The sequence below is a fragment of the Capricornis sumatraensis genome, chromosome 13 (genome assembly GCF_032405125.1).
Source record: "Capricornis sumatraensis isolate serow.1 chromosome 13, serow.2, whole genome shotgun sequence".
Classification (NCBI taxonomy): domain Eukaryota; kingdom Metazoa; phylum Chordata; class Mammalia; order Artiodactyla; family Bovidae; genus Capricornis; species Capricornis sumatraensis.
In genome coordinates this window covers 55,478,681-55,502,661 of record NC_091081.1, presented here as the reverse complement: position 1 = coordinate 55,502,661, position 23,981 = coordinate 55,478,681, and the positions used below count along the sequence as shown (strand labels likewise).

Genomic DNA, 23,981 nt, shown 5'->3' with positions numbered 1-23,981 from the left:
TCAACAAAAATATCTTATTTGTTTTAGCGATTAAGTCGACAGGATGGAACCAGGGAATGTGTGCTTAAAAAACTGTATGCCAGGGCTTGATTGTGACTTAATATTAGGTACGGTCTGATAGGAAAATGGCTGTTTTATATGTTTCATATAAGGAAGCCTACCTTCAAATTGAACACTCAAGAGTTATAGAGCCGTAGAACAATTACTTGTTAATTACCTTTTAGGGTTTCCTGATGACTAATTTTTTTATTGTCTACTTTTCATGTGCCTGTTTTATTCCTTTGTAGTTTTGTGCAATTAAATAAGAAGCACCTTAGAAATTAAAAGGAGGATGTTGTTTCAGAGGCAACGATAATTCAGTAATTGATCATCAATTCCCAAGCATCTGCTATGGTAAATGGATGGCTAAACCCAGGGATACCCAGATGAAAAAACAACAGCAGCAAAAAAATAAAAACCCAGAAAGAACTTTGTAGATACTTGCCCCAAGGAACACACAGTGTAGTGGTAGAAACACAAGTGTGGGTAACACAGTCCGAGTTGTGGTCAGGGCTGGGGGGAGACTGAAGGAGCAAGGAAATGTCTTTATTCCGCCCCCGCTGGAGAAAGGTGCCAAGATATGACAGCTGTAAAACAGATCCAACTGGAGAGCCACCAAATGCCGAGTGGCTGCTCGTGTTGCACCTCCAGATGTTTCACGGCTAACCAGAACAAGGAAAGGCCAGCGTTCTGGATTCGAGCTGTGTCAGGAACATCCCAGTGTCTGGTAGAGACACGTCCTGGTGATGGAGAATTGAGGTTGACTGGAGTGCATATGCAAACTCAGTCCCACGTGCTTCGAACCAGTCTTCCAAGATCTTGACATTTCACGTTAAAGTCCCGCTTCAGATCTCTCTAGCCTCGTCTTGGAAAATGACTTTGACGTTGAGATCCCTGGCTCTCATTTGTCTACTTGTTGAGTCATGTCTCCAGTTGAGGAAGGAAAAACTGCCTCTTGAGAGAGATTGGAGGAGCTCAGAACAAAGAGGATCTCACATCTACTGAGAAGAGAAGAGAAAATAGGAAAGTCCTCTGCCTGGTGGTTGGTGTTATCCCGTGATTTCCCTTTTACATAACCTGTGTCTCTACTTAAAAGGGAAGGAAGTTTTTCCAGCTTACTCTGGTTGCCTCATGATGCTTCCACATGCCTTTCTGTCTCGTACCTTTTCTCCTTCCTTTCTACTAGGTGCACACCAGTGCACACCTGGTGGTTGTGGCTGCCACCTATAGCCTTTATTCTGTTAGTGATATTCACATATGGGTTGGTTCTACCGCAGTGTTTTCGTAAAAGTGATAAAGCCAAGTTTTCAAAGCTTTCCCGCAGCAACCTTACTAATGTGCTTCTCTTCCCAGCTTGATTTGGGCAGTGTTGGGTAAATGGTGCATCATCAGTTCACTTGTTCATTGTTTTGCTGTGTGTCAAAGTTGGGTGGACGCTCTGTGATGACTATAGCAGTGTGCTGTGCAGATGTTAAGTGATTTTTATTTTTAAAGAAAAAGCTGAAAGAAATACTGAGTAACTTTTATTTCCACCCCTCCATGCCATGGGCTTCCCTGATGGTTAAAAATCTGCCTGCAATGCAGAAGACCTGGATTCAATCCCTGGGTCAGGAAGATCCCCTGGAAAAGGGAATGGCAACCCACTCCAGTATTCTTGCCTGGAGAACCCCATGGACAGAGTGGGTGCTACAGTCCCTGGGGTTGCAAAGAGTTGGAAACTGAGTGATTAACACTGGGATTAACACAACTACTACTGCTTCCCCCACCCCACTCCCCCAGATGAAAGGGTTAAAATGTGCAAAGGATAAAAAAAGTAAGCTTACTTGGATAGTGAAAATTAGTGTGTTTCTAAAACTGTAGCAGTTGGGTTGGGAAGAAGATGTGAGGAACTTTTCTCCTGCGCTCTGAAGGCTGCCTGGGAGTGGGGAAAGAAAGGCCAGAGAGGGGTTGCTTCCTAATCAACTTCTTCCTGCCTTAAGGCATTGTCAGTGTTCTTTCTTCCTGGTGTCAGAGCCACTTCTAATAATTACTGCTTTCAACTAAACAATAGTAGGCATTCAGTTCACAGGGAAAAAGAAATGACATGGGTCATTCATAGGCTGCAGTTCTTCCTAGTCACTCAAATTCAATGTAGTCTGATGGACCAGGCCATTACGGAGTATTAATAGCTTTACCATCTCAGATGGCAGTGATTACTTCTTTAATATCACTGATAAAATGAAAAAGAAAAATCTACACATCAGAAGCACTTCCCCCTCCCCCCAGCCTAGAGGTAATGTAGATCCAGAGTGAATGTTTAAAACATTTTAAACATCTTTGAAACAAGGTTTTTTTTTTTTTTTTTAAAAAAAACAAAACAAAAAGTATATTTGAAGTCGTACCCTAGCATGGCATAAATCACATTTTAGAAAATGCATTGGAAAAGGTTTCTCATGCATTTCAAAGAGGTATGATTTGATTGTTAAATGTATTTTTCTCTAGATAAGTGTAGTGGTTACTTAAAAACATTAATTATAGGCTGTGTCAACAAGATCACTTTTGGTTTTGCTATGTGCAGTACAAACTCACAAAGACTGGAACGTTGGATGTGAAAAAAAGTAAATTCTACCCTTTCCATTCTATTTGGTATAATGACTGCAGAAGACATGAGGACACCAATTTTGGTTTCACCATCACTTTGCTGAGATTTTGAAGATTTAGCCCTGGCAACTCATTACCTCATCTAGAAAATGATGGGATAGGTTTAAATCTCTAAGGTCCAATAACATTCTAAAGCTTACACTTCAATAAATTTGGCTTTATCTAAAATATACTTGGTCATTATGGTTGATAAGTTGCTATCTCAATAAGAACTTTTATTTTTGGCACCTTAAAAACAGAACAAAAACAAAAATAGCCTTATCCTCATATCTCTGAACCCAGTCCCTTCTTTTCCTGTGTTGGAAGTGAAAGTAGAATAAGAAGCATGAAAGAGAGTATACTTCTTTTAGAAAGGATCTTGTGAGAATATGAAACCAAATCCTAGCATCAAAGGACTTCAAGAAAGCAGACTTTGAGCCATAAAAAAATGCTTCTAGAAGGACCAGGACTGAGAGACAGACTGGATGTGAAGTTTAGCAGTATAACTGTTGATGGGGTGGAGTGCACAAAGTAGAGATTGGATCATGTAGTTAAATATGAGTGCAAAGAAGTGTCCTAGTTCTAAATAAATGCCTTGAGATGATTATAGGAAGAGGTACAGATGGCAAAGGAGCATTAAAGAAAATACCCATTTTCAAATACACTGGCCAAAAGGGGAAGCTTAGAATTTCTGCCCATTGTGCATGATGGATGAAAGTGGATGATGGAAGACATTGGCGAGGCAGGGGTTTTTTAATATGCTTTTATTCTTTGTCATTGTAGTATGAATTAAATATGGATATATCATTGGAGTAAGTCCCAGTTTTGATGAAAGGCCATAAAACTAAACTAAAATAAACAAAGAAGTAGGTCAAGAGTCACTAGGAAAGCATGTCTATTTCTTTCAGTAAGGCTTTCTGGAACATTGCCCACAGAATTGAAAAGTGCTTTCTCAGATCCATTAGGTGTTTTTGAGAAATCCTGGAGCAGCGGTTTTCAAAGTGTGGCCATGGAACCCCTGAGGCTCTCGAGACCCTTCAAAGGATCTAGGAGATCAGAACTGTTTTCATAATAACCCAAACTGTTAACTGGCCTTGTTCATTCTGATGCTATCCTGAGGATACAGTGGTGTTTCCCAGAAATTACATGACTTAGAATATTGCAAAAGAGTAAATGCAGAGGGAGATGGGAGAATCCGTATGTCTTCTATTAAACTAAACATTAAAGATTTCAAAAATGTAAAACAGTGCTACTTATCTATTTTTTTAAAAAAAATATAGGGCTTCTCCCCACCTCTCCCCCAATGTTATTTATGATGTTTTCTTAAATAACATCTTAAATATTATTTCTTATTAAATGAATTAGTATTTAAAGTTTTTTTAAATTTTAAGATCTAATAGTGTACATATCAATGAATATAATCTACCTCAAAAACTCTTTGGAAGCCCTTGAAAATTAGGAAGTGTGTAGAAGAGTCCTGAGACCAGAGGTTAAAGAATGACTGTCCTTAGAGGATAAGCAATTTCTCTGAACCTTAGAAGAGGGCAAAGGTGACTTTATTGTGGGAGAGGCAGTTATCTGTAGTTAGCAGTTACACAAATGTTAGCAATGACACTAACTTGAGTGCCTTCTTGGTTACCTCTAAGGTCGTTCCTCAGTAGGAATTCTTATTTGATGTTGTTTTGTTTAGTTGCTAGGTCATATCCAACGCATTTGTGATCCCATGGACTATAGCCTGCCAGGCTCCTCTGTCCATGGGATTTTCCAGGCAAGAAGGCTGGAGTGGGTTGCTATTTCCTTCTTCAGGGGATCTTTCCCATCCAGGAAGCGAACCCACAGATTCTTTACTGCTGAGCCACCAGGGACGTTCTTATTGGATGACTTACAACAAAGTCGTCAAGGCTATTGGCATTCTTTCCATTTTATAGATAGCAGCAAGTTAGAATCAGAGGAGTGATGTCCTCCAGGGATCATGAAAGAAAGTTAAGTAAAGCTGGAATCATTTGGTGCTTAGGACTCCCAGTCCTGTATGTTTCCCCATCAGTTCACTGACTGCAGTGGTACCAGGATGAATCATGAGTGTTCTTCTAGCGGACCACAGCGAAGTGCATGGTAAAGTCTGCCTCCTTCTGGAGGACAACTTCCGTCAGATCAGTTAAAGATTTCTATGACAAAATAAATAACAGGTATCGCTAATACCCTGAATGATGTCAGTGCATTTGAAATTCACTCACTGAGTAGAAAAAAAAGAAATTACAGAAAAATGGGAAAAAATACACCTGGGGAAAATACAAGGAAACAGATCCCCAATTTTTATCAACACAGCATGAGGACATGCTGCCAGAAGATAACACACCATGAAGGCCCGGGGGACAGTGGGAGCCTGTAAAGTTGAGTATTTGCTGTTATGTTAGTGCCCAGGGAAAAAGAGCCCAAGTGATAATATTGTGATGTAATGCCTTGTCCAGCAGACTAAGAAGCAGCTTCTTTTAGAGTGTCTAGTTCTGTAGTTCTAGTTGTAAAAAGGTGAGAAGTGGGGGAGCTGGGAAAGAGTGTTCATGGGATATTTAGGACACAGGATTCTGGGTGGGAGTGAGGAAGGATGAAAAGAGAATTAGCATTGGCAGTGAGTCAGGTGGGGGTAATTGGTAGTTGCGTGTGGTGGGGCAAACTGCGTGTTTCTCTGATTTGAGCACCATGTGTTGGCTGGGATCTTTTGGAAATACAGAATATCTCTGCTCCATACTTCATTATGTCTAGCAGATGTTGCTTTTATGTGTTTGAGTTCAATTTGCAGAATGAACATGGTGTCGTAAAAGCATACTCCTAAAAACAGAAGAGAGGAAACCAGTTAACTGGCCTGTTACCAGGACAGTTTTAAGAAGGGACAGGCTTTTAGCTGTGGCCTGTCTGAACTACAAAAGTGAGAATAATCTAAGAAGAAAACCAGTGACATGACATGTTTATTGATGTAAACTGTAAATAAAGAATGTTCAGTCACATTTTTAGAAAAAATGTAAAATATTCAGCAGCTAATGGGAACTTTCACTGGATGGTTGCCTCCTTCCTATACTCCATCCCCTAATATTTAAAAAAGAAATTGTTTTCTTGCAAAATTTGCCAGTGATCCAAAATAAAATAAAATCTTCCCTTTCCATGACTCAGTATCTTCAGGTTATTACTACAAACCTTTTCAGCTTTTGAATCTTAATAGAGTCAAAATATTGAGTCGGTTCATCAGCACTAAATGATTAGATTTTTGCTTTATGCATGTTTTGAAAGCAGGCCTTGATATAGAAGGGTTATTTACGTAACAGTGCTATTGCTCAATGCCCTTGCATTTTTCTGCACATGCTATCTTAATGGAAATTTACTGGAAAATTCTTGCCAGAATAAACACATTCCTTCAGGAGCGAAAGGCTTAATGTACTTTTCGTTCAACGGCACCTCTTTCCTGTGAGCAGATAAAACACATTATTTGACATTAGTCATTATACTTCACACATTCCGCAGTTCTCATCGTGGGGCTAAGGTTGTAGAAAATAGGAATATAGTAGACAATCTTAAAATGAGAGGTAAAACAAAAGCAAGGAAGGGTATCCATATACCGGACATGAAATCAAAAGTGAATTTGGCAGATACTCTATGAAATTAGTTTGAGCTAGTCCTGATAAAGCAGGATTAAAGATTATGAACTAAAGATCAGTTGAGCTGGTGATCACAGAAATAAAAAATATAGTTTACTTTTCATTTCTAAGAGAAAGAGAGCATTTTCATTTGCATTTTAATTTAAGAGTCAGAAGTGTAAACCCTAAATGGAGGACACTGATGGTATCATGGCCACTGGGTGAGAGAAGGGATCAGAGTGGGATATAAGGATATAAACAGGAGTTGGGGCAGGGAGGGAGAAACTGTCTCTGAATTAAGGGATGGGGAGGCAAACTGTACAATGGAGACTAGAGGAAAGAGATTCACACAAACACGTCTAGACTTCCTCCTGTTGGTCCTCATCTAACACTGACCCCCCCATCACCACCCCAGGACTGCTACTGGAGTGAGATGATAGGAATTGTTGCATTAATAAAATGTGTAATCAAGACAGAACCATTTTTACAGGGATAAAACTGGCCAATTAGCATATTACAGTTAAGTCAGTTATATTGCATTTATTTGCAGCAATAGGTAATTAACTGCTTTGACTTTTTCTGAGAAGTCAGTTGGAATTAAATAACTGGGTAGATTCCACCAGAGTTTAGTGACCTTCTTCCTTATGCCATATTAAATCCTACTATTTTAAATAATTATGGGAGAGGCCAGTTTCAATGTGAAAATGTTCACAGACAATTAAAGAATTTTGTTTTATTGCATTTCTTTTTATTTTCTCTATGTGCAGTAAGTAAAACTAGTCTAGAAGAGTGTATCACTTCCTAATATCCTCTTGGGAGATTAAAAAAGTGATTTGAAATTAGAATAACAAAATACTCATTCACCAATTATTATCTCTACTCAAATTATATTTCTAAAAAATTATTGAATATAAAGGGGAAAAACATAGCTGAAAAATTTCCTCCTTCAAGTAATAAGGCTTTTCCTCTTCTATCTCAATATAAACAATCATGAAACAATTCAGTATTTCTCTTCTATATGGGTTTTTATTATTAGGCCTTTCAATTCAATTTTGGGAGTAGGTAGGATATGATTTATAAAGAAAAAATATAGTTGAAGTTATTAAAAAACCCACCCTATTCATGTATCCTTTTTTCATAAAATTTTTTATAAGCTAAATGTTTAAGAGATAATTCTCAATGTATTCAGAATTGCCAATAAATGCATTTTACCACGTTTTAAAATATATGTAAATAATCGGTACATTTATAAGTATAAAGATTAAATGTTGCTTTCTAAAATAGGGTGTAACAGTAAACTTAATATACTATCCTTCTATTTATGTTTTGGTTCCAAAAAAGGAAAATTCAAGCGGTACCTCATTCATTGTTTGCAGATATTTGCTGTGTAAGGGTTGACTGAGTTTAATTTATAATTATCAATGATAAATATGAAATACTGTGTAAAATTGAATCCCAATTTTATTCACCTTTAATCAGTTGCTTTCTAAGAACAAATTTTCAGGTTTAAAGGAGCCTTAAAATAATTTAAGTGAAATGGAAATGTAAAAATATTTATCACATGGCTGTTTGTTCATTGCCAAAGTTTTCTGTAGAGGATAAACCTTTTCATTCTACAAACATGTTATAATCAGTAGCCTCTTAAGGTAAACAGTTTCAAACCAAATATCTCTTTGGTTTTGTTAAGGAGAAATTGAGTTTCCAAGTTCTCCAGCTTAGTATTATGATATTGTAAAAATAGTACTACTTCCTCATGTACTAAATGAACCATGTTTTCTTTTGACTTTACAGTAGAAGATATGGCCAGTATACTATGAACCAGGAAGTCACCAAAGTTACAGAAAGACCTCCATTTGATCGATCAAGTTCCCAGGATTCTTTGGATGAACTATCTATGGAAGCTTATTGGACTGAACTAGAAAATATCAAGAAATCTCATGAAAACAGACAAGATGATCAAGAGGTGGTGGTTGTCAAAGAGCCTGATGGTAATGGTGAAATTAATAAAACTTTTTCTTAGTTTATTTTATATGTATTGATGGGAAATGAATACATAGGAAGAAAGAAATTAAAATGAGGAAAACCAGAAAAAAAATAGTAGTTGCCTTTCAACTTAAAAATGACGTAATTGTGGCAAATTATAGATGCAGCTGCCAAATATAAATGATATAAGTAAATTCACTGAGTTTTGAATATGGCTAGAGACTCTTATTGGCTAAGCTGTATCATAGACTCTTAGGGCTGGAGTTGATCTTTGAAATCATCTAACGTCTCTTTAAATTCCATCTGTGGTATCCTAGCCCCATGGTTGTTTGGCCTCAAGTGAGTACAGCTGCTGCTGATGTTGATGTTTTTCCATTGTTCAGTCAGCTTGAGCTGTTTTGATGTTCTTTATTTTATTGATTTGCAATCTGTTCCACACTACCTTTGACTCACTTATTGTCAATCTACTTTCTGGAAGAGCAGAACAAATCTGCTCTGTTGTTTGCATGACAGCTTTTCAAATGATTGAGGATAGTGATCTTGTTACTAGACAGATAACTTTTTTCTAGAAGGAGAAAGATTCACATAAATCAGTCCTTGGTGGTGGATTGCAGACCTATCCTCATCTTGGTCATCTTCTCTTTCAGACTGTTGTCTTCTAGACTGGCAACAGTGACACAGTTCAGCCAGCTAAGCTTGGGGTGGAGATTTTGACAGCGAAAGTGGAAGGTGGTATTAGCATTTTTAGCCTCCCTATTTACTTCTCATATTTGGTTCATAATTGCTGTCATCTCTATCTGCATTTCCCACAGTCCCCATTATTGTACTTGATATTCTGGAAGAAGCGTGGAAAAATATACTTTTTTCCCTCCTCTTAAATTTCATGCTTTAAAAAAAAAAAATCAGCGTTAAATTCAAGAAGACACTAGGTTTCTCATGTCTAACTCTGGTATCTATTATATTAGCTTGCCTTCCATGCCTTGTGCTGACCATAAGTTTGTAAGTATATCTTTGGTGTACAGGCTGATACAGATTCCAAAAAAGAGCCACTGTCAGTATCTTGGGACCCACAGCTAGCAGTGATCTGTTTTTCAACAGATGACTTCTTAATGATGCAAAATGACTTAGCATCAAGTTGTTTAGTTCTAAAATCTGCATAGGTTTTTCTCCTTTGCTATAACATTGCTTGGAAAAAAAAAAAAAGCAACCATTAATACTTCAGATATGCAGATGACACCACCCTTATGGCAGCAAGTGAAGAGGAGCTAAAAAGCCTCTTGATGAAAGTGAAAGAGGAGAGTGAAAAAGTTGGCTTAAAGCTCAACATTCAGAAAACGAAGATCATGGCATCTGGTCCCATCACTTCATGGGAAATAGATGGGGAAACAGTGGAAACAGTGTCAGACTTTATTTTTTTGGGCTCCAAAATCATTGCAGATGGTGACTGCAGCCATGAAATTAAAAAGATGCTTACTCCTTGGAAGGACAGTTATGACCAACCTAGATAACATATTCAAAAGCAGAGACATTACTTTGCCAACAAAGGTCCGTCTAGTCAAGGCAATGGTTTTTCTTATGGTCATGTATGGATGTGAGAGTTGGACTGTGAAGAAAGCTGAGTGCCGAAGAATTGATGCTTTTGAAGTGTGGTGTTGGAGAAGACTCTTGAGAGTCCCTTGGACTGCAAGGAGATCCAACCAGTCCATCCTAAAGGAGATCAGTCCTGGGATTTCTTTGGAAGGAATGATGCTAAAGCTGAAACTCCAATACTTTGGCCACCTCATGCGAAAAGTTGACTCATTGGAAAAGACTATGATGCTGGAAGGGATTGGCGGCAGGAGGAGAAGGGGACGACAGAGGATGAGATGGCTGGATGGCATCACTGACTCAATGGATGTGAGTCTGAGTGAACTCCAGGAGTTGGTGATGGACAGGGAGGCCTGGCATGCTGCAATTCATGGGGTCGCAAAGAGTCGGACACAACTGAGCAACTGAACTGAACTGAATACTTGAAAGAGGAAAGTTGGAGATTTTCCTTAATTTAACATTGATTTGTAAAAGAAAATGATAGCCAGCTCATCCTTTTATTTGGGTTCACTTTCATTTTACTCTCATTCTTCTCACTTTACCAATCCAGTTAAGCGTATTTGTAATAATAGTGTCTTTCAATCTTTCTGATCTATGTTTCAAGATGGCAGCAGCATACTGGTGGCCTGCAGAGTAAGGAGTAAGCATTCTGTGGAAAGAAGCACTCAAGCCTGATACATAGCCATGTGTCAGCTATGTCATAACTCTCCAACACTAAAATGGATTCATAAAATGTTGTTCATGATGTGATTAACAAGAATTGGGAGTGTTACACACCCATGCCTTTTCTTTGACTTTAAATAGTTTGAATTTTACCTCTACTTTTTAATGGAACAAGCTGCTCCGTATTGTAATCTTGTTTACTTCCCTTATGGCAGTATCAGCTTTTTCTGACCTTTTTTTGAGTTCTACTTTAATATCTTTAATAATCATGGTGAGTTTTTATGTCAGTGAACAGTTTTTGTTGCCTGGCAGGCAGAATGCCCTGCACTGCCTTATGTTTCTTGAAGTCAAGATTATTGATAGTTTATTTCTGCCCTCATGGAGTCTAGATAGTAGAGAAGCTATAGACAAGCACACTGGTCAGTGCTCCGTCTTGTGCTGCGGGCTGTAATGGACCTCTGCAAAGTTCTTTGCATGTGACATGCTCACATTTGGTTATGAGGCAACCAGGGCAGCTGTGCTTTAGTTTACAGATGAGAAAACAGAGTCAGCTTGAGGCTAAGTGACTTGACCAAAATGACGTGGCCGTCAAGGTGCAGGAATGGAGTATGGACAGATCTTTTGTGTCCCAAGTCCTTGGTGTTTTGATGTCCTCTATAAATGTGGAGCTTGGAGTAAATCTATTCTAGTTGTCATTCAGTTTTTCTACAATCATCAATAAATTTTTTGGGGCCATGCCTCACAGCAAGTGGGATCTTAGTTCCCTGACCAGGGACCGAACCCTCACCCTCTGCAGTAGGAGCCTAGACCATCGGGAAAGTCTTGAATTGTCAACAGATCTTACACAATATTTGCTTTACTGTTTGTTTTGAATTGATTCAGTTGTTTAATTAGTTTCCTATAATCTACTTTTTTTTTTTTTTCTGAAAATAGTTTGCTTTAAAAAAAATTGTAAAGAAAGAAAAACAGGACTCTGGTATGCCGACTGGGGGGTTAAAAAATTAATTTGAAATTGATTAGTTCCTGATGTCCAGATGCTTTTTACTTCTTTGCCACACTGTCAGCTACAGAGAGCAGAGAAAATAAGCCTTTCCATCAATTAGGGTCGGACTCTGGGATAGTGCTGAATGTAAGCCAAGAAATAGAGCTTTAATGGCCATCCCCAGCATCGACTTCCTTCTGTAACTTGATGGAAGTAAGTTATCTTTTCATTGCTTGCTCATCTCTGGAAAGGGAACAGTATTATCTTCCCCTAGTTAATCTGCAGGGAAGTTAGAGAGGTTAATCACATGTGAAGTCATTTAAAAATTTTAATTGAGTATATATGAAATGGATCTAAAATTTGATATCTTTATGGCTGGAGTTTATGGCAGTGCTCCAAGTTTCAGATAATGATTCTTAGCACTGTGGCTGGGTTATGGTACAACAGTTTTAGTAAGGGTTTTTAAAACAGTTTTTAAAAAAATATAGAAGTTCTCATATTTTGTGATTTAAATACCATTTTTTCTCTACTGTCTCAGAGGGAGAATTGGAAGAAGAGTGGCTTAAGGAGGCTGGTTTGTCCAATCTCTTTGGAGAGACTGCTGGAGATCCCCAAGAGAGCATGGTGTTTTTATCAACGCTGACCCGGACGCAGGCGGCAGCTGTTCAGAAACGAGTAGAGACTGTCTCCCAGACCTTGAGGAAAAAAAACAAACAGTACCAGGTTCCTGACGTCAGAGACATATTTGCTCAACAGACAGGGTCAAAAGAAAAGGAGGTAGGTTTTCTTTTTCAATAACGTAGAGGAATTATGGCTTAGACTCAGTTGAACCCATCCAGTTAAATTCATATCATTAAAAACTTAATGGGCATGTATATGTAAGGCCACCATAGCTTAGTTGGTAAAGAATCCTCTTGCAATGCAGGAGACCCTGGTTTAATTCCTGGGTTGGGAAGATCCTCTGGAGAAAGGATAGGATACCCACTATAGTATTCTTGGGCTTCCCTGGTGACTCAGCTGGTAAAGAATCTGCCTTCAATGCTGGAGACCTGGGTTTGATCTCTGGGTTGGGAAGATTCCCTGGAGAAGGGAAAGGCTACCCACACCACTATTCTGGCCCAGAGAATTCCTTGGACTATATAGTCGATGGAGGTCGCAGAGAGTTGGACGTGACTGAGCGACTTTCATTTTTCATATGTAAGGCACCAAAGCTCCATGCTGGCCGTGATCAAGAAGGGTTCGATCCCTGCCCTTCTAGAAGTTACCTGCTGATGGGGCAGAAAAGGAAACAGGTTAAAATTCTCCGTGACAGTACCTGCAGTGTGTCCTTGGAGCTTTGGGAGTGCCCCAACCCCCTGGACAATGTGACTGCTAGTTGTTACTTAGCAGTCAGAGGCAGGAGGTTCTTTTTTCCACATTTACTCTTGTAGGAAAATTTGCTTTTTTTAAGACTCACGTGGGGATGAATGGAAATGGAATGCAAGGAACCTAATTGCAGCTGAATTATAAAACAGGAACCCTGAACATGAAATAACTTCCCTTTTGTGTCTAGTGCCTAGCATGTAGAGGATTGGAATAGATATTTGCCATGATGATGAATTTATTAGTGGAAGCTGTTGGAGTCTGGTGGAGACTCTGAGGCTGATGGCTATCTAAGAAAGCATGGTACCAGTCAGAGACCTGAATGGCCTAGAACAGTGCTACTCAGGTTAGCCATTTGGTAGGCTGTTTATGGAGTGCCCATGAGGACCTTAAGAGCTTGCCCAAAATGAAAATTAATATCTGCCCCAGCAAGAAACATGCTACAAACAGAAAAAAATGTCAGCTGAACTTAATGGTGTTCTTAGGGTCAAAGTTGGTTTACACATTGAACTTTTCTCAGATGACAGTTAGCATAGCTCTGGTCTAGAAGACCCATGTGGGTAGATGAAGTAAGAGCAAACAGAAGAGGTCTTAAATGAGGATTGTAGTGATGATAATAGCAATTATTATAGCAGTAGCCGCCACCACTGAACTCTTAGTGTGCTGACTACTTTCCATGCCTTATTTCATTTCATCCTTAGAGCTGTCCTATGTGTGAGGTTTCATCATTTCTATTCTACCGCCGAGGCTCATAGACTTTAAGTAACTTGCTCGATGGTCCCATAGATAGTAAAACCCAAATTTGTCAGACTCTAAATATGTGCTTTTAGCCACTATACATCCTACTACATTTGGGTTTACATATATAATTGTGATATTAAGTAATCCCAGTAAATACATGAGATCATATTTACACTATAAATAAAGGGTAACAAAAATCTTTTTTTTTAAATTTGGGAATAAGAAGATATATTTAAGGTATCTTTCTGTCATTAGAGGTTTTTTTGCTTTTTGTAAACATTTCATTCTTCTAAGAAATCCTGCATAGTTGCAGATTGCTTCTTTGTATGGTCAATTGTAGATAAAATCCAGTCCATTTTATGGGAGTTTTGGGGGCACAGGATTGCTCCAGACAGATCTGTTGCTGCTGTGAGGCAGTTACACACTTGCGTGCCACCCATTCGTTATTTGGAAGGACTAGATTGCTTTTTTACAGCAGTAAAAAAATGAATAATAAGGAAATCCAGTATTATTGGCATTTCCTTCCCGATTAAAGAGCCCTCCCTGAGGGAGTTAAGAGGAAGCCAAAAGCGGGAGGGAACAGAGAAATGAGCCTCAGCAAACCATATTCTGTGGGATTCCTGCCAGTCTTGAAGAGGATGTTGCTTCTCTGTGCTAGAAGCAACATTTTTCAGGGAATCCTTGCTAGTGTCTGAATCGCATGGTTTGAATTCAAGGTAATTGGTGGGTTGTATCGGCTGATGGAGTCAATAAGCGAGAAACAGCACAAGTGAATTAAAATAATGTTAACTTACACTTTCTGCCTTTAATTGAAATATGACCACCCGTTAGAAATATGTCTTCCAACCCTCAAGTAAACAGGGGCCAGACTTAGCAGCAGCAGCAGCCATCTTTACTTGCATTTCTTCTGTTCTCAAGTAAATGCAGTCTGCCCTCCATATCCCTGGCTTCTGCACCTGTGGATAGGGAGGGCTGACTGTGCTCTGCCATTCTTTATAAGGGACCGGAGCATCCTCCAGTGTTGGTATTCATGGGGGTGGGGGTGTCCTTTAACCAATCTCCCACAGACACTGAGCAACGACTGTCCATATTCAGCCCTTCCATGTTTAATGCTTCCTCACGAAGCCCTTGCTGACACTGGGAAATAAAATACAGAAATGAATACCATCTGCACTGTCATCTTCAATTGCTTAGGAAAACAATTTCAACCACATGCTCCAAAATATGTGTTCATATGTAAGATTAGAGTTACTCACTGTGCCATGGAGGGCCAGCCTTCTGCAGGCTTGGGGTGGAGGGAGGAAGGTGGTATTGCTCTGCCTGAGGGGGATCGAGGTAGTGTCCCTTTGTGATTGGTACTCACTGTGTACTATCCTGCATAATCTAAGGAGAGCACCTCCACGTGCCTGCCCTGGTGCTTTTCCCGCTCTTCTTAGATTGCAGGTGGAGAGGGGAGTCCTTCTCTGCTAACACTTGAGCCGCGACGTGTGGGGAGGGGACTACAGAGGCTCCCTTCTTTTGTATTGAAATGAAAGTCCACTAGAATGAGTACTTTAAAAACAATTCATTCAGATAGACCTCTGTGTATGATTGTCCGAGGCTCCCCTTCCTGATTCCTTCTGGAGCCTTACTTGGAAAGGAGGGAGTACTGGCTGGACACACTTACTGGTGAGAGGAGCCAGCTGCATTTTACTGTGTCCGTAAACCCTTGAAGGGCTTCATTTCTTTGGCTGTCACTGTCCCAACCCCTTGAAAGAGGAGTTCCTGTGACTGTCTAAGCTCTTATTACCTGCTTGGTAAATTAGTTTTAATTTCTCTCACATTTATTACTAGCTTTTTAAAAAAGAAGTATTCTAGTTTTTACCTATATGTCAGTTTATAATTTTATTTTATAACCATGTCATTGAGAAAGAATTCACATACCATCCAGTTCACCCATTTAAAGTTTACAATACAGAGATTTTTAGTGTAGTCATATATATGCAACCATCACCACAGTCATTTTAGCATGTTTTCATCATCTCCAAAAGAAACCCCATACCCATAGCAGTCATTCCTTGTTTTCCCCTCCTTCCCCTTAGGCAACCACTAATCTTTGTTTCTGTGACTTGCCTGTTCTGAAGATTTCGTAGAAGTGGAATCACACAGTATGTGGTCCTTGTGACTTTCACTTCATATCATGTTTACGAGGTTCATCCATGTTGTCCCATGTATCTGTAGTTTCTTTACTTTTGTTTCTTTTTACTGTTAAATAACATTCCATTGTGTGGATGGCTCACATTTTATTTACTACTCATTTGTTAATGGATATTAACTTTTTGAGATGTTGTCTTAATGGTGTTCCTGATGGTAGGGACACTTGATATTGCCTGCATTTCCACAGAGCTTAGTAGTATGTCTTGTATGTTGTGGGTGATCACGTATTTGTTGGCTGGTTGCTTGTTAATTATAACCGTAGTCCTTTTATTTCTGTGGTGTAAGTCTGAGTACATTTCTTGTGCTCTACAGGTTAGTAATAGAGTTATTTACAATACCATTTCTCTGGTTGTGAGTGGGAAATGACTAAATGGCCCATTTTCTATCTTTAGGCTCCAGATGGCACAGAATCACAATCAGTAGGAACAGATGAAAACAAATACCGAGGAAAAGATGGTAAGTTGGACCCGTTCTCTTGTATTTTCTCATTATTAGTATAACAAATAGATAAGACCATTTAAAACATTCATCTTCAAAAGCAAATTCAATTAAAATACTCATATCAGGTATCCAACTAGATAACTGCATAAGTCTGAGCATATAGGAGGAACCTGGTAGGCTGCAGTCCGTGGGGTTGCAAAGAGTCGGACACGACTGAGTGACTTCACTTTCACTTTTCATTTTCATGCATTGGAGAAGGAAATGGCAACCCACTCCAGTGTTCTTGCCTGGAGAATCCCAGGGACAGGGGAGCCTGGTGGGCTGCCATCTATGGGGGTGGACATGACTGAAGCGACTTAGCAGCAGCAGCAGCAGCAGCGGAGCATATAGTTGGGTTTTGAGTTTTTAAAAATACTTGTCTGTATCTATTATAACATCTCTATACATAGTTTTCTTGAATGTTTACCATGTGCCAGGTGCTATGCAGAGACATTTACCTAATTTAATATACTCACGAATGCTCTGTGATAAATATTATTCTTAACCCATTCAACAGATGAGAGAAGTAAGGTTTTGAGATATAAAGTCACTTCCCCAAGGCCATACAGCTAGTAAGGGGAGCCAGTGAATTTGGAACTTTGTTTTCAAATCTTAAGTTCTTAGCTCATAAATGGATTGCTTTTAAGAAAGTTTAAAAAGACATTTTAAATTAAGATCTAGGGGTGGGGGTGAAAGTTGATTATAATTCTCCATTTCATTCCTTTTTCTGTATCTGTTATTTCAGAAATGAATTAGAAATTCAAAGCATGGATGAAAATAAATAGTAAGGATTTATTAGTACTTACCAAGAAAGAATTTAAAGCTATTTCATGGATTTACAAAAAGGAAAAATGTTCAAAAAGGTTTACAAAAAAGTCATAGGTTAATCCTTAATGTGTTGCTACTTAAATAATATAACAAAGATGGTCAGTGGCTGCCTGCATCCCAGTTGGGACTTTGCTTTTGTTTATGTTCTTAATACCCAGTACCTGGGGTGTTCATGGCATTATTAGTGTCATACTTGGATTGGAAGTAGTGAAGGAAGAGTGTCAGGTAGACTGCGGAGGCCTGGGAAGTGTTCCCAGCCTTTCTATAAGAATCAGTTTTGTCCAGAATTACTGTTGTTGTTCATTTGCTAAGTCATGTCCAACTCTTTGTGGCCCCATGGACTGCAGCACCCCAGGCTCCTCTGTCCATTATCTCCCAGAGTTAGCTCAAATTTTTACCCATTGAGTCCGTGATGCTATCTAATCATCTTGTCCTGTATTGCCTCCTTCTCCTCCTGCCTTCAATCTTTCCCAGCATCAGGGTCTTTTCCAACAAATTGGCTCTTTACATCAGGTGGCCAGAGTATTGGAGCTTCAGCATCAGTCCTTCCAAAGAATATTCAGGGTTGATTTTCTGTAGGATTGACTGGTTTGATCTCCTTGGCAGTCCAAGGGACTCTCAAGAGTCTTCTTCAGCACCACAGTTCGAAAGCATCAGTTCTTTGGCATGCAGCCTTCTTTATGATCCAACTCTCACATGTGCACATGACTCCCGGAAAAACCATAGCTTTGACTAGATGGACCTTTGTTGGCAAAGTGATGTCTCTGCTTTTTAATACACTGTTAGGTTTGTCATAGCTCTCCTTCTAAAGAGCAAACATCTTTTAATTTCATGGCTACAAAGTCACCATTTGCAGTGACTTTGGAGGCCAAGAAAAGAAAATTTGTCACTTTGGGACATTTTGGAGTCTTGGAGCATCTAATATCTTTATCTTTCCTTCCATGCTTTTATCTCAGAACTTCTCTTCTGTACCCCTGCCTTCAAATAGATGCACACACATAATATGTGTGGTGTGTGTATATATGTGTGTGCATGTATGTGTATAGACACATGAGTCTATATATTTGTATTCATAAAAGCACCTGCCTTTTACTATTCTGTGGAAATTTCTTCAGTTACATAAGTATATCAGATTAAAATGATTGGGTATTTCCCCAGGGCTGTGTGCCTGCTGACACTGGAATGGCAGGCGGGCTGGAATAGCCCTTGATGGCTGGGTAGAGAACTGGGTTGTCAAGAGAGACAGGTGAACCTTTTGTGCCAGTGTCAATATGTTTTGGGCTTTGGAGAAGAGCGACTGGCAATTGCTAAATGAATACTGAGGAAAACATTGTCCTTTCTTGGTGTTTTCCTCCTTTGCTAGAGATGGTGATATCGCCTATATAAACAGAAGATCTGGAAGGCAAGCTCATTGTAGCAGCTTTTTCCAGCCTAGCTTGCGGCAGCCAAGTGGAATGTGACAAGCTTGCTGCCTGATTTACATCTGCTTTTGCTGGAATACTATGAAGTGGGCAGAGAGCCTCCAGTGAGAATAATAAGATAATGTGTATGACGCCATCCAAGTCACTGAGGATTTACTACTGCACCTGTTCTGGGCAATACCGTGCTCTTTTGCTAGCCAGTGAATTCCCTAGTGTTATGCAAACGTTGAAAGGTTCTGAATGAAATGCACGGAAAATATTGTCTGGAGTTCAAAAGTGGAGCGCTTTCCACTTGAAATATGAAAGCCTAAGCTACATAGTCTATTTTAAATGTTTTCTCTACACTTGGGCTTTTATGCATGTTCTATGAAAGTTACTTATTCTAAATGAAAATTATAACATTTTAATGTTGCCAGGGTTGTTGCATTTCAAATTCATTAATCTACTGCTAAGTATCAGTCGTCTCACCAAATTGTACAACATTATGTATTTGAAAGACCAATGTTCAATACATACATTTAGAAGTGTTAATAATGCCCAAATAATTTTTAAAACTTTCATGTAATATGTATTTTCTTTTTTTGAGTTCCATGGAGGAAGTGAAATTATTTTTTTAAATAAAGTCATGGATTATTTTGGATAACTGAAAAACTTTGAGTTTTTTAAAATATTTGTAACTTGGTGCTATTGTCCACTTTAAAAACCAAAGGAGAAAATAGATTAAAATTGTATTATTTACACTTCAGGGCTTAAAGAGCCAAAAGGTGTATCTCAGCATTCTCTATTAATGTTTCTCCTTGAGAAAGTGAAAGTGAAGTCACTCAGTCGTGTCCGACTCTTTGCAACCCCGTGGACTGTAGCTTACCAGGCTCCTCCATCCATGGGATTCTCCAGACAAGAATACTGGAGTGGGTTGCCATTTCCTTCTCCAGGGGATCTTCCTGACCCAGGGATCAAACCCAGGTCCCCCACACTGCAAACAGATGCTTTACCCTCTGAGCCACCAGGGAGAGTAAATGATTAATTCATAAATACTTGTATTAGTGAATTAACCATCCATTTCTTAGATCATCCTGAAACTCTTTTTCCTGCTATCTGCCTTAACTGGAGTTATCATTTAATCCTTCTCTATATTGTGCTTTTTGTTTTTGCTAATATTTGGAGGAAATTCATATGTTTTAAATGTATTCTAACTTAATTATAATTTTTCTCCTCAGTTTTGAGTTCAGCACAGAACATTTATTTGTGTGTGGTGGGGGAGCTAGTGTTTATTGTAGCTCTGATGTGGGGCTGTTAAGAACAGGGAGTCCATTTAACATGCTTGTTCGTAAACACTCAGGTTTTGGAAAGGTAGCTTCTAATTTAAGCAAATGGCTAATCAGTTTTTTCCTTTCAGAATGGTTTCCTAGGAAACCAACATACATATTCACAGTAAAACATAAACTAGTGTAAACCAATGGGAAAATAAAACTCAAATTGTGCTTTGATATTTAAGTTAATACTTTAAAAATTAATCAGAGGTCTAGTTATCCTTAGTTTTGAACAAAATTGTCACAGGCTGTTGAAAAAGCATAATGTAGCATAGTTAGGAACAGATAAATACAATCAGAGATCCAAATTTACTTTTATTTTTGGACTTGACATAGGTCAGTTCTTTCTTACTTTCTTAACTGTGAGATGTGACCAGGGCCAGCTATATAATTTGCGAGGCTCAGTGCAAACTGAAAATGTAGAGCTTCTCATTCAAATTTCAAGAGGCAACAGCAGAGCATTAAAGCCAGCGTGGGGCCCGTACCAAGCGCTTCGAAAGTCCTACACCCGTGAACCCGCCCTGCTTATTGAGTGGGAGTGAAAAAGGCTAGATTTAGATTTATTCTTCTTTTCTTTTGAGTAAAATATTTTTTGTGTTTGTTTTTTATTTAAATGACTATAAATATAGAAAATATATAGAAGATAATACAAATATGTTTTCTGAAGGCATCAGACTTTTAATAGTAAATGTGTATATATAACATATTTATTAAATTGAAAAACTTACCTTCCATCACCTTGTTGTGTTAGTATATATGCATTTGATTGCAGCGCATAAGCTTACTGATGTAATCTAGAGCCGCTCACCATGAATTAAAGATCACAGTGAGAAAATGACAATAATCCTGTCATTGATGCCAGGTGTTTTTCTAGTGTGAGTTGTGTTAAAACCAAAAACTTATCAAATAGCCAAATTTAGAAGTATTTTCTTCCAAGCTTAAACCTGATGTTTTCAGCAAAGAAGTTTCCAAGTGTTAATTCCCCCCCGCTCCCCCCTGGAGGATTAACAGCAAATAAAGCAAGAAAAAAATGTTAAATTTATTATAAACTGTTGGTGTAAATACCTGGAACTCATTTGACTGGATTTATAGTTGTAAGAACTGTTATAATCCCTGTAATAATCTGATTCCTGAACCAGATACCTCCAGAACTGACTCCCACGGTGAACATTCTTGGTGCTGGAATTTTTGCTTTGATTGGTAGATAGCATTCCAGAAAGGATATGCAGGGCATGAAAGAAATCTTATTCAGGAATCTGTTCCACTGTGAGGAAATTAAATGGTATATCATAGTTTTAAAAACCTTTGTTCAGTCATGTCCAACTCTGTGTGACCCTGTGGCCTCTACCCTGCCAGGCTCCTCTGTCCATGGGATTCTCCAGGCAAGAATACTAGAGTGGGTTGCCATCCCCTTCTACAGGGGATCTTCCCAACCTAGGGCTTGAACTTGGGTCTCCTGCATTGCCAGGTGGATTCTTTAGCATCTGAGCCACCAGGGTTTTAAGAGAGTAACACTAACCTCCTTCTCTTCTCATTTCTGAGTATAAAGTAAAACAATCATTAAGTGTACTGTGGCAGAGAGGCCTGACAGAGCGTGGTCCCTGGAGAAGGGAATGGCAAACCACTTCAGTATTCTTGCCTTGAGAACCCCATGAACAGTAGGAAAAGGCAAAATGATAGGATACTGAAAGAGGAACTCCCCAGGTCAGTAGGTGCCCAATATGCTACTGGAGATCAGTGGAGAAATAACTCCAGAAAGAATGAAGGGATGGAGCCAAAGCAAAAATAATACCCAGTTGTGGATGTGACTGGTGATAGAAGCAAGGTCCAATGCTGTAAAGAGCAATATTGCATAGAAACCTGGAATGTCAGGTCCATGAATCAAGGCAAATTGGAAGTGGTCAAACAGGAGATGGCAAGAGTGAACGTCGACATTCTAGGAATCAGTGAACTAAAATGGACTGGAATGGGTGAATTTAACTCAGATGACCATTGTATCTACTACTGGGGGCAGGAATCCCTTAGAAGAAATGGAGTAGCCATCATAGTCAACAAGAGAGTCTGAAATGCAGTACTTGGATGCAGTCTCAAAAATGACAGAATGATCTCTGTTCATTTCCAAGGCAAACCATTCAATATCAGTGATCCAAGTCTCTGCCCCAACCAGTAACACTGAAGAAGCTGAAGTTGAACGGTTCTCTGAAGACCTACAAGATCTTTTAGAACTAACACCCAAAAAAGATGTCCTTTTCATTATAGGGGAAAGTGAAAAGTGAAAGTGAAGTCGCTTAGTCATGTCTGACTCTTCGCGGCCCCATGGACTGTAGTCTACCAAGCTCCTCGGTCCATGGGATTTTCCAGGCAAGAATGCTGGAGTGGGTTGCCGTTTCCTTCTCCAGGGGATCTTTCTGACCCAGGGATCAAACCCAGGTCTCCTGCATTGTAGGCAGATGCTTTACCGTCTGAGCTACCAGGAAAGCCCTTATAAGGGACTGGAATGCAAAAGTAGGAAGTCAAGAAACACCTGGAGTAACAGGCAAATTTGGCCTTAGAATATAGAATGAAGCAGGGCAAAGGCTAATAGAATTTTGCTAAGAGAACACACTGGTCATAGCAAACACCCTCTTCCAACAACACAAGAGAAGACTCTACATGTGTACATCACCAGATGGTCAACACTGAAATCAGATTGATTATATTCTTTGCAGCCAAAGATGGAGAAGCTCTATACAGTCAGCAAAAAAAGACCAGGAGCTGACTGTGGCTCAGATCATGAACTCCTTATTGCCTAATTCAGACGGAAATTGAAGAAAGTAGGGAAATCCACTAGACCATTCAGGTATGACCTAAATCAAATCGCTTATGATTATACAGTGGAAGTGAGACATAGATTTAAGGGACTAAATCAGATAGATAGAGTGCCTGATAAACTATGGACAGAGGTTCGTGACATTGTACAGGAGACAGGGATCAAAACCATCCCCATGGAAAAGAAATGCAAAAAAGCAAAATGGCTATCTGGGGAGGCCTTACAAATAGCTGTGAAAAGAAGAGAAGCGAAAAGCAAAGGAGAAAACGAAAGATATAAGCATCTGAATGCAGAGGTCCAAAGAATAGCAAGAAGAGATAAGAAAGCCTTCCTCAGAGATCAATGCAAAGAAATAGAGGAAAACAACAGAATGGGAAAGACTAGAGATCTCTTCAAGAAAATTAGAGATACCAAGGGAACATTTCATGCAAAGATGGGCTCGATAAAGGACAGAAATGGTACGGACCTAACAGAAGCAGAAGATATTAAGAAGAGGTGGCAAGAACATACAGAAGAACTGTACAAAAAAGATCTTCATGACCCAGATAATCATGACGGTGTGATCACTCACCTAGAGCCAGACATCGTGGAATGTGAAGTCAAGTGGGCCTTAGAAAGCATCACTATGAACAAAGCTAGTGGAGGTGATGGAATTCCAGTGGAGCTATTTCAAATCTTGAAAGATGATGCTGTGAAAGTGCTGCATTCAATATGCCAGCAAATTTGGAAAACTCAGCAGTGGCCACAGGACTGGAAAAGGTCAGTTTTCATTCCAATTCCAAAGAAAGGCAATGCCAAAGAATGCTCAAACTACTACACAATTGCACTCATCTCACACACTAGTAAAGTAATGCTCAAAATTCTTCAAGCCAGGCTTCAGCAATACATGAGCCGTGAACTTCCAGATGTTCAAGCTGGATTTAGAAAAGGCAGAGGAACCAGAGATCAAATTGCCAACATCCGCTGGATCATGGAAAAAGCAAGAGAGTTCCAGAAAAACATCTATTTCTGCTTTATTGACTATACCAAAGCCTTTGACTGTGTGGATCACAATAAACTGTGGAAAATTCTGAAAGAGATGGGAATGCCAGACCACCTAACCTGCCTCTTGAGAAATCTGTATGCAGGTCAGGAAGCAGCAGTTAGAACTAGACGTGGAACAACAGACTGGTTCCAAATAGGAAAAGGAGTACGTCAAGGCTGTATATTGTCACCCTGCTTATTTAACTTCTGTGCAGAGTACGTCATAAGAAACGCTGGACTGGAAGAAACACAAGCTGGAATCTAAGATTGCCGGGAGAAATATCAATCACCTCAGATATGCAGATGACACCA

At 39.3% G+C, this 23,981-nt stretch overlaps 1 protein-coding gene across 1 annotated transcript in view; it reads left to right on the top strand.

The window, feature by feature from the left end:
- Positions 1 to 23,981, top strand: part of ARHGAP18 (Rho GTPase activating protein 18) — a 136,270-nt gene that overhangs the window by 58,908 nt on the left and 53,381 nt on the right. Inside the window, exons 2-4 of the mRNA XM_068985063.1 lie at positions 8,076 to 8,272; positions 12,038 to 12,276; positions 16,191 to 16,254. Coding sequence (XP_068841164.1) covers positions 8,076 to 8,272; positions 12,038 to 12,276; positions 16,191 to 16,254 — 500 coding nt within the window. The remainder of the gene's footprint in view (positions 1 to 8,075; positions 8,273 to 12,037; positions 12,277 to 16,190; positions 16,255 to 23,981) is intronic.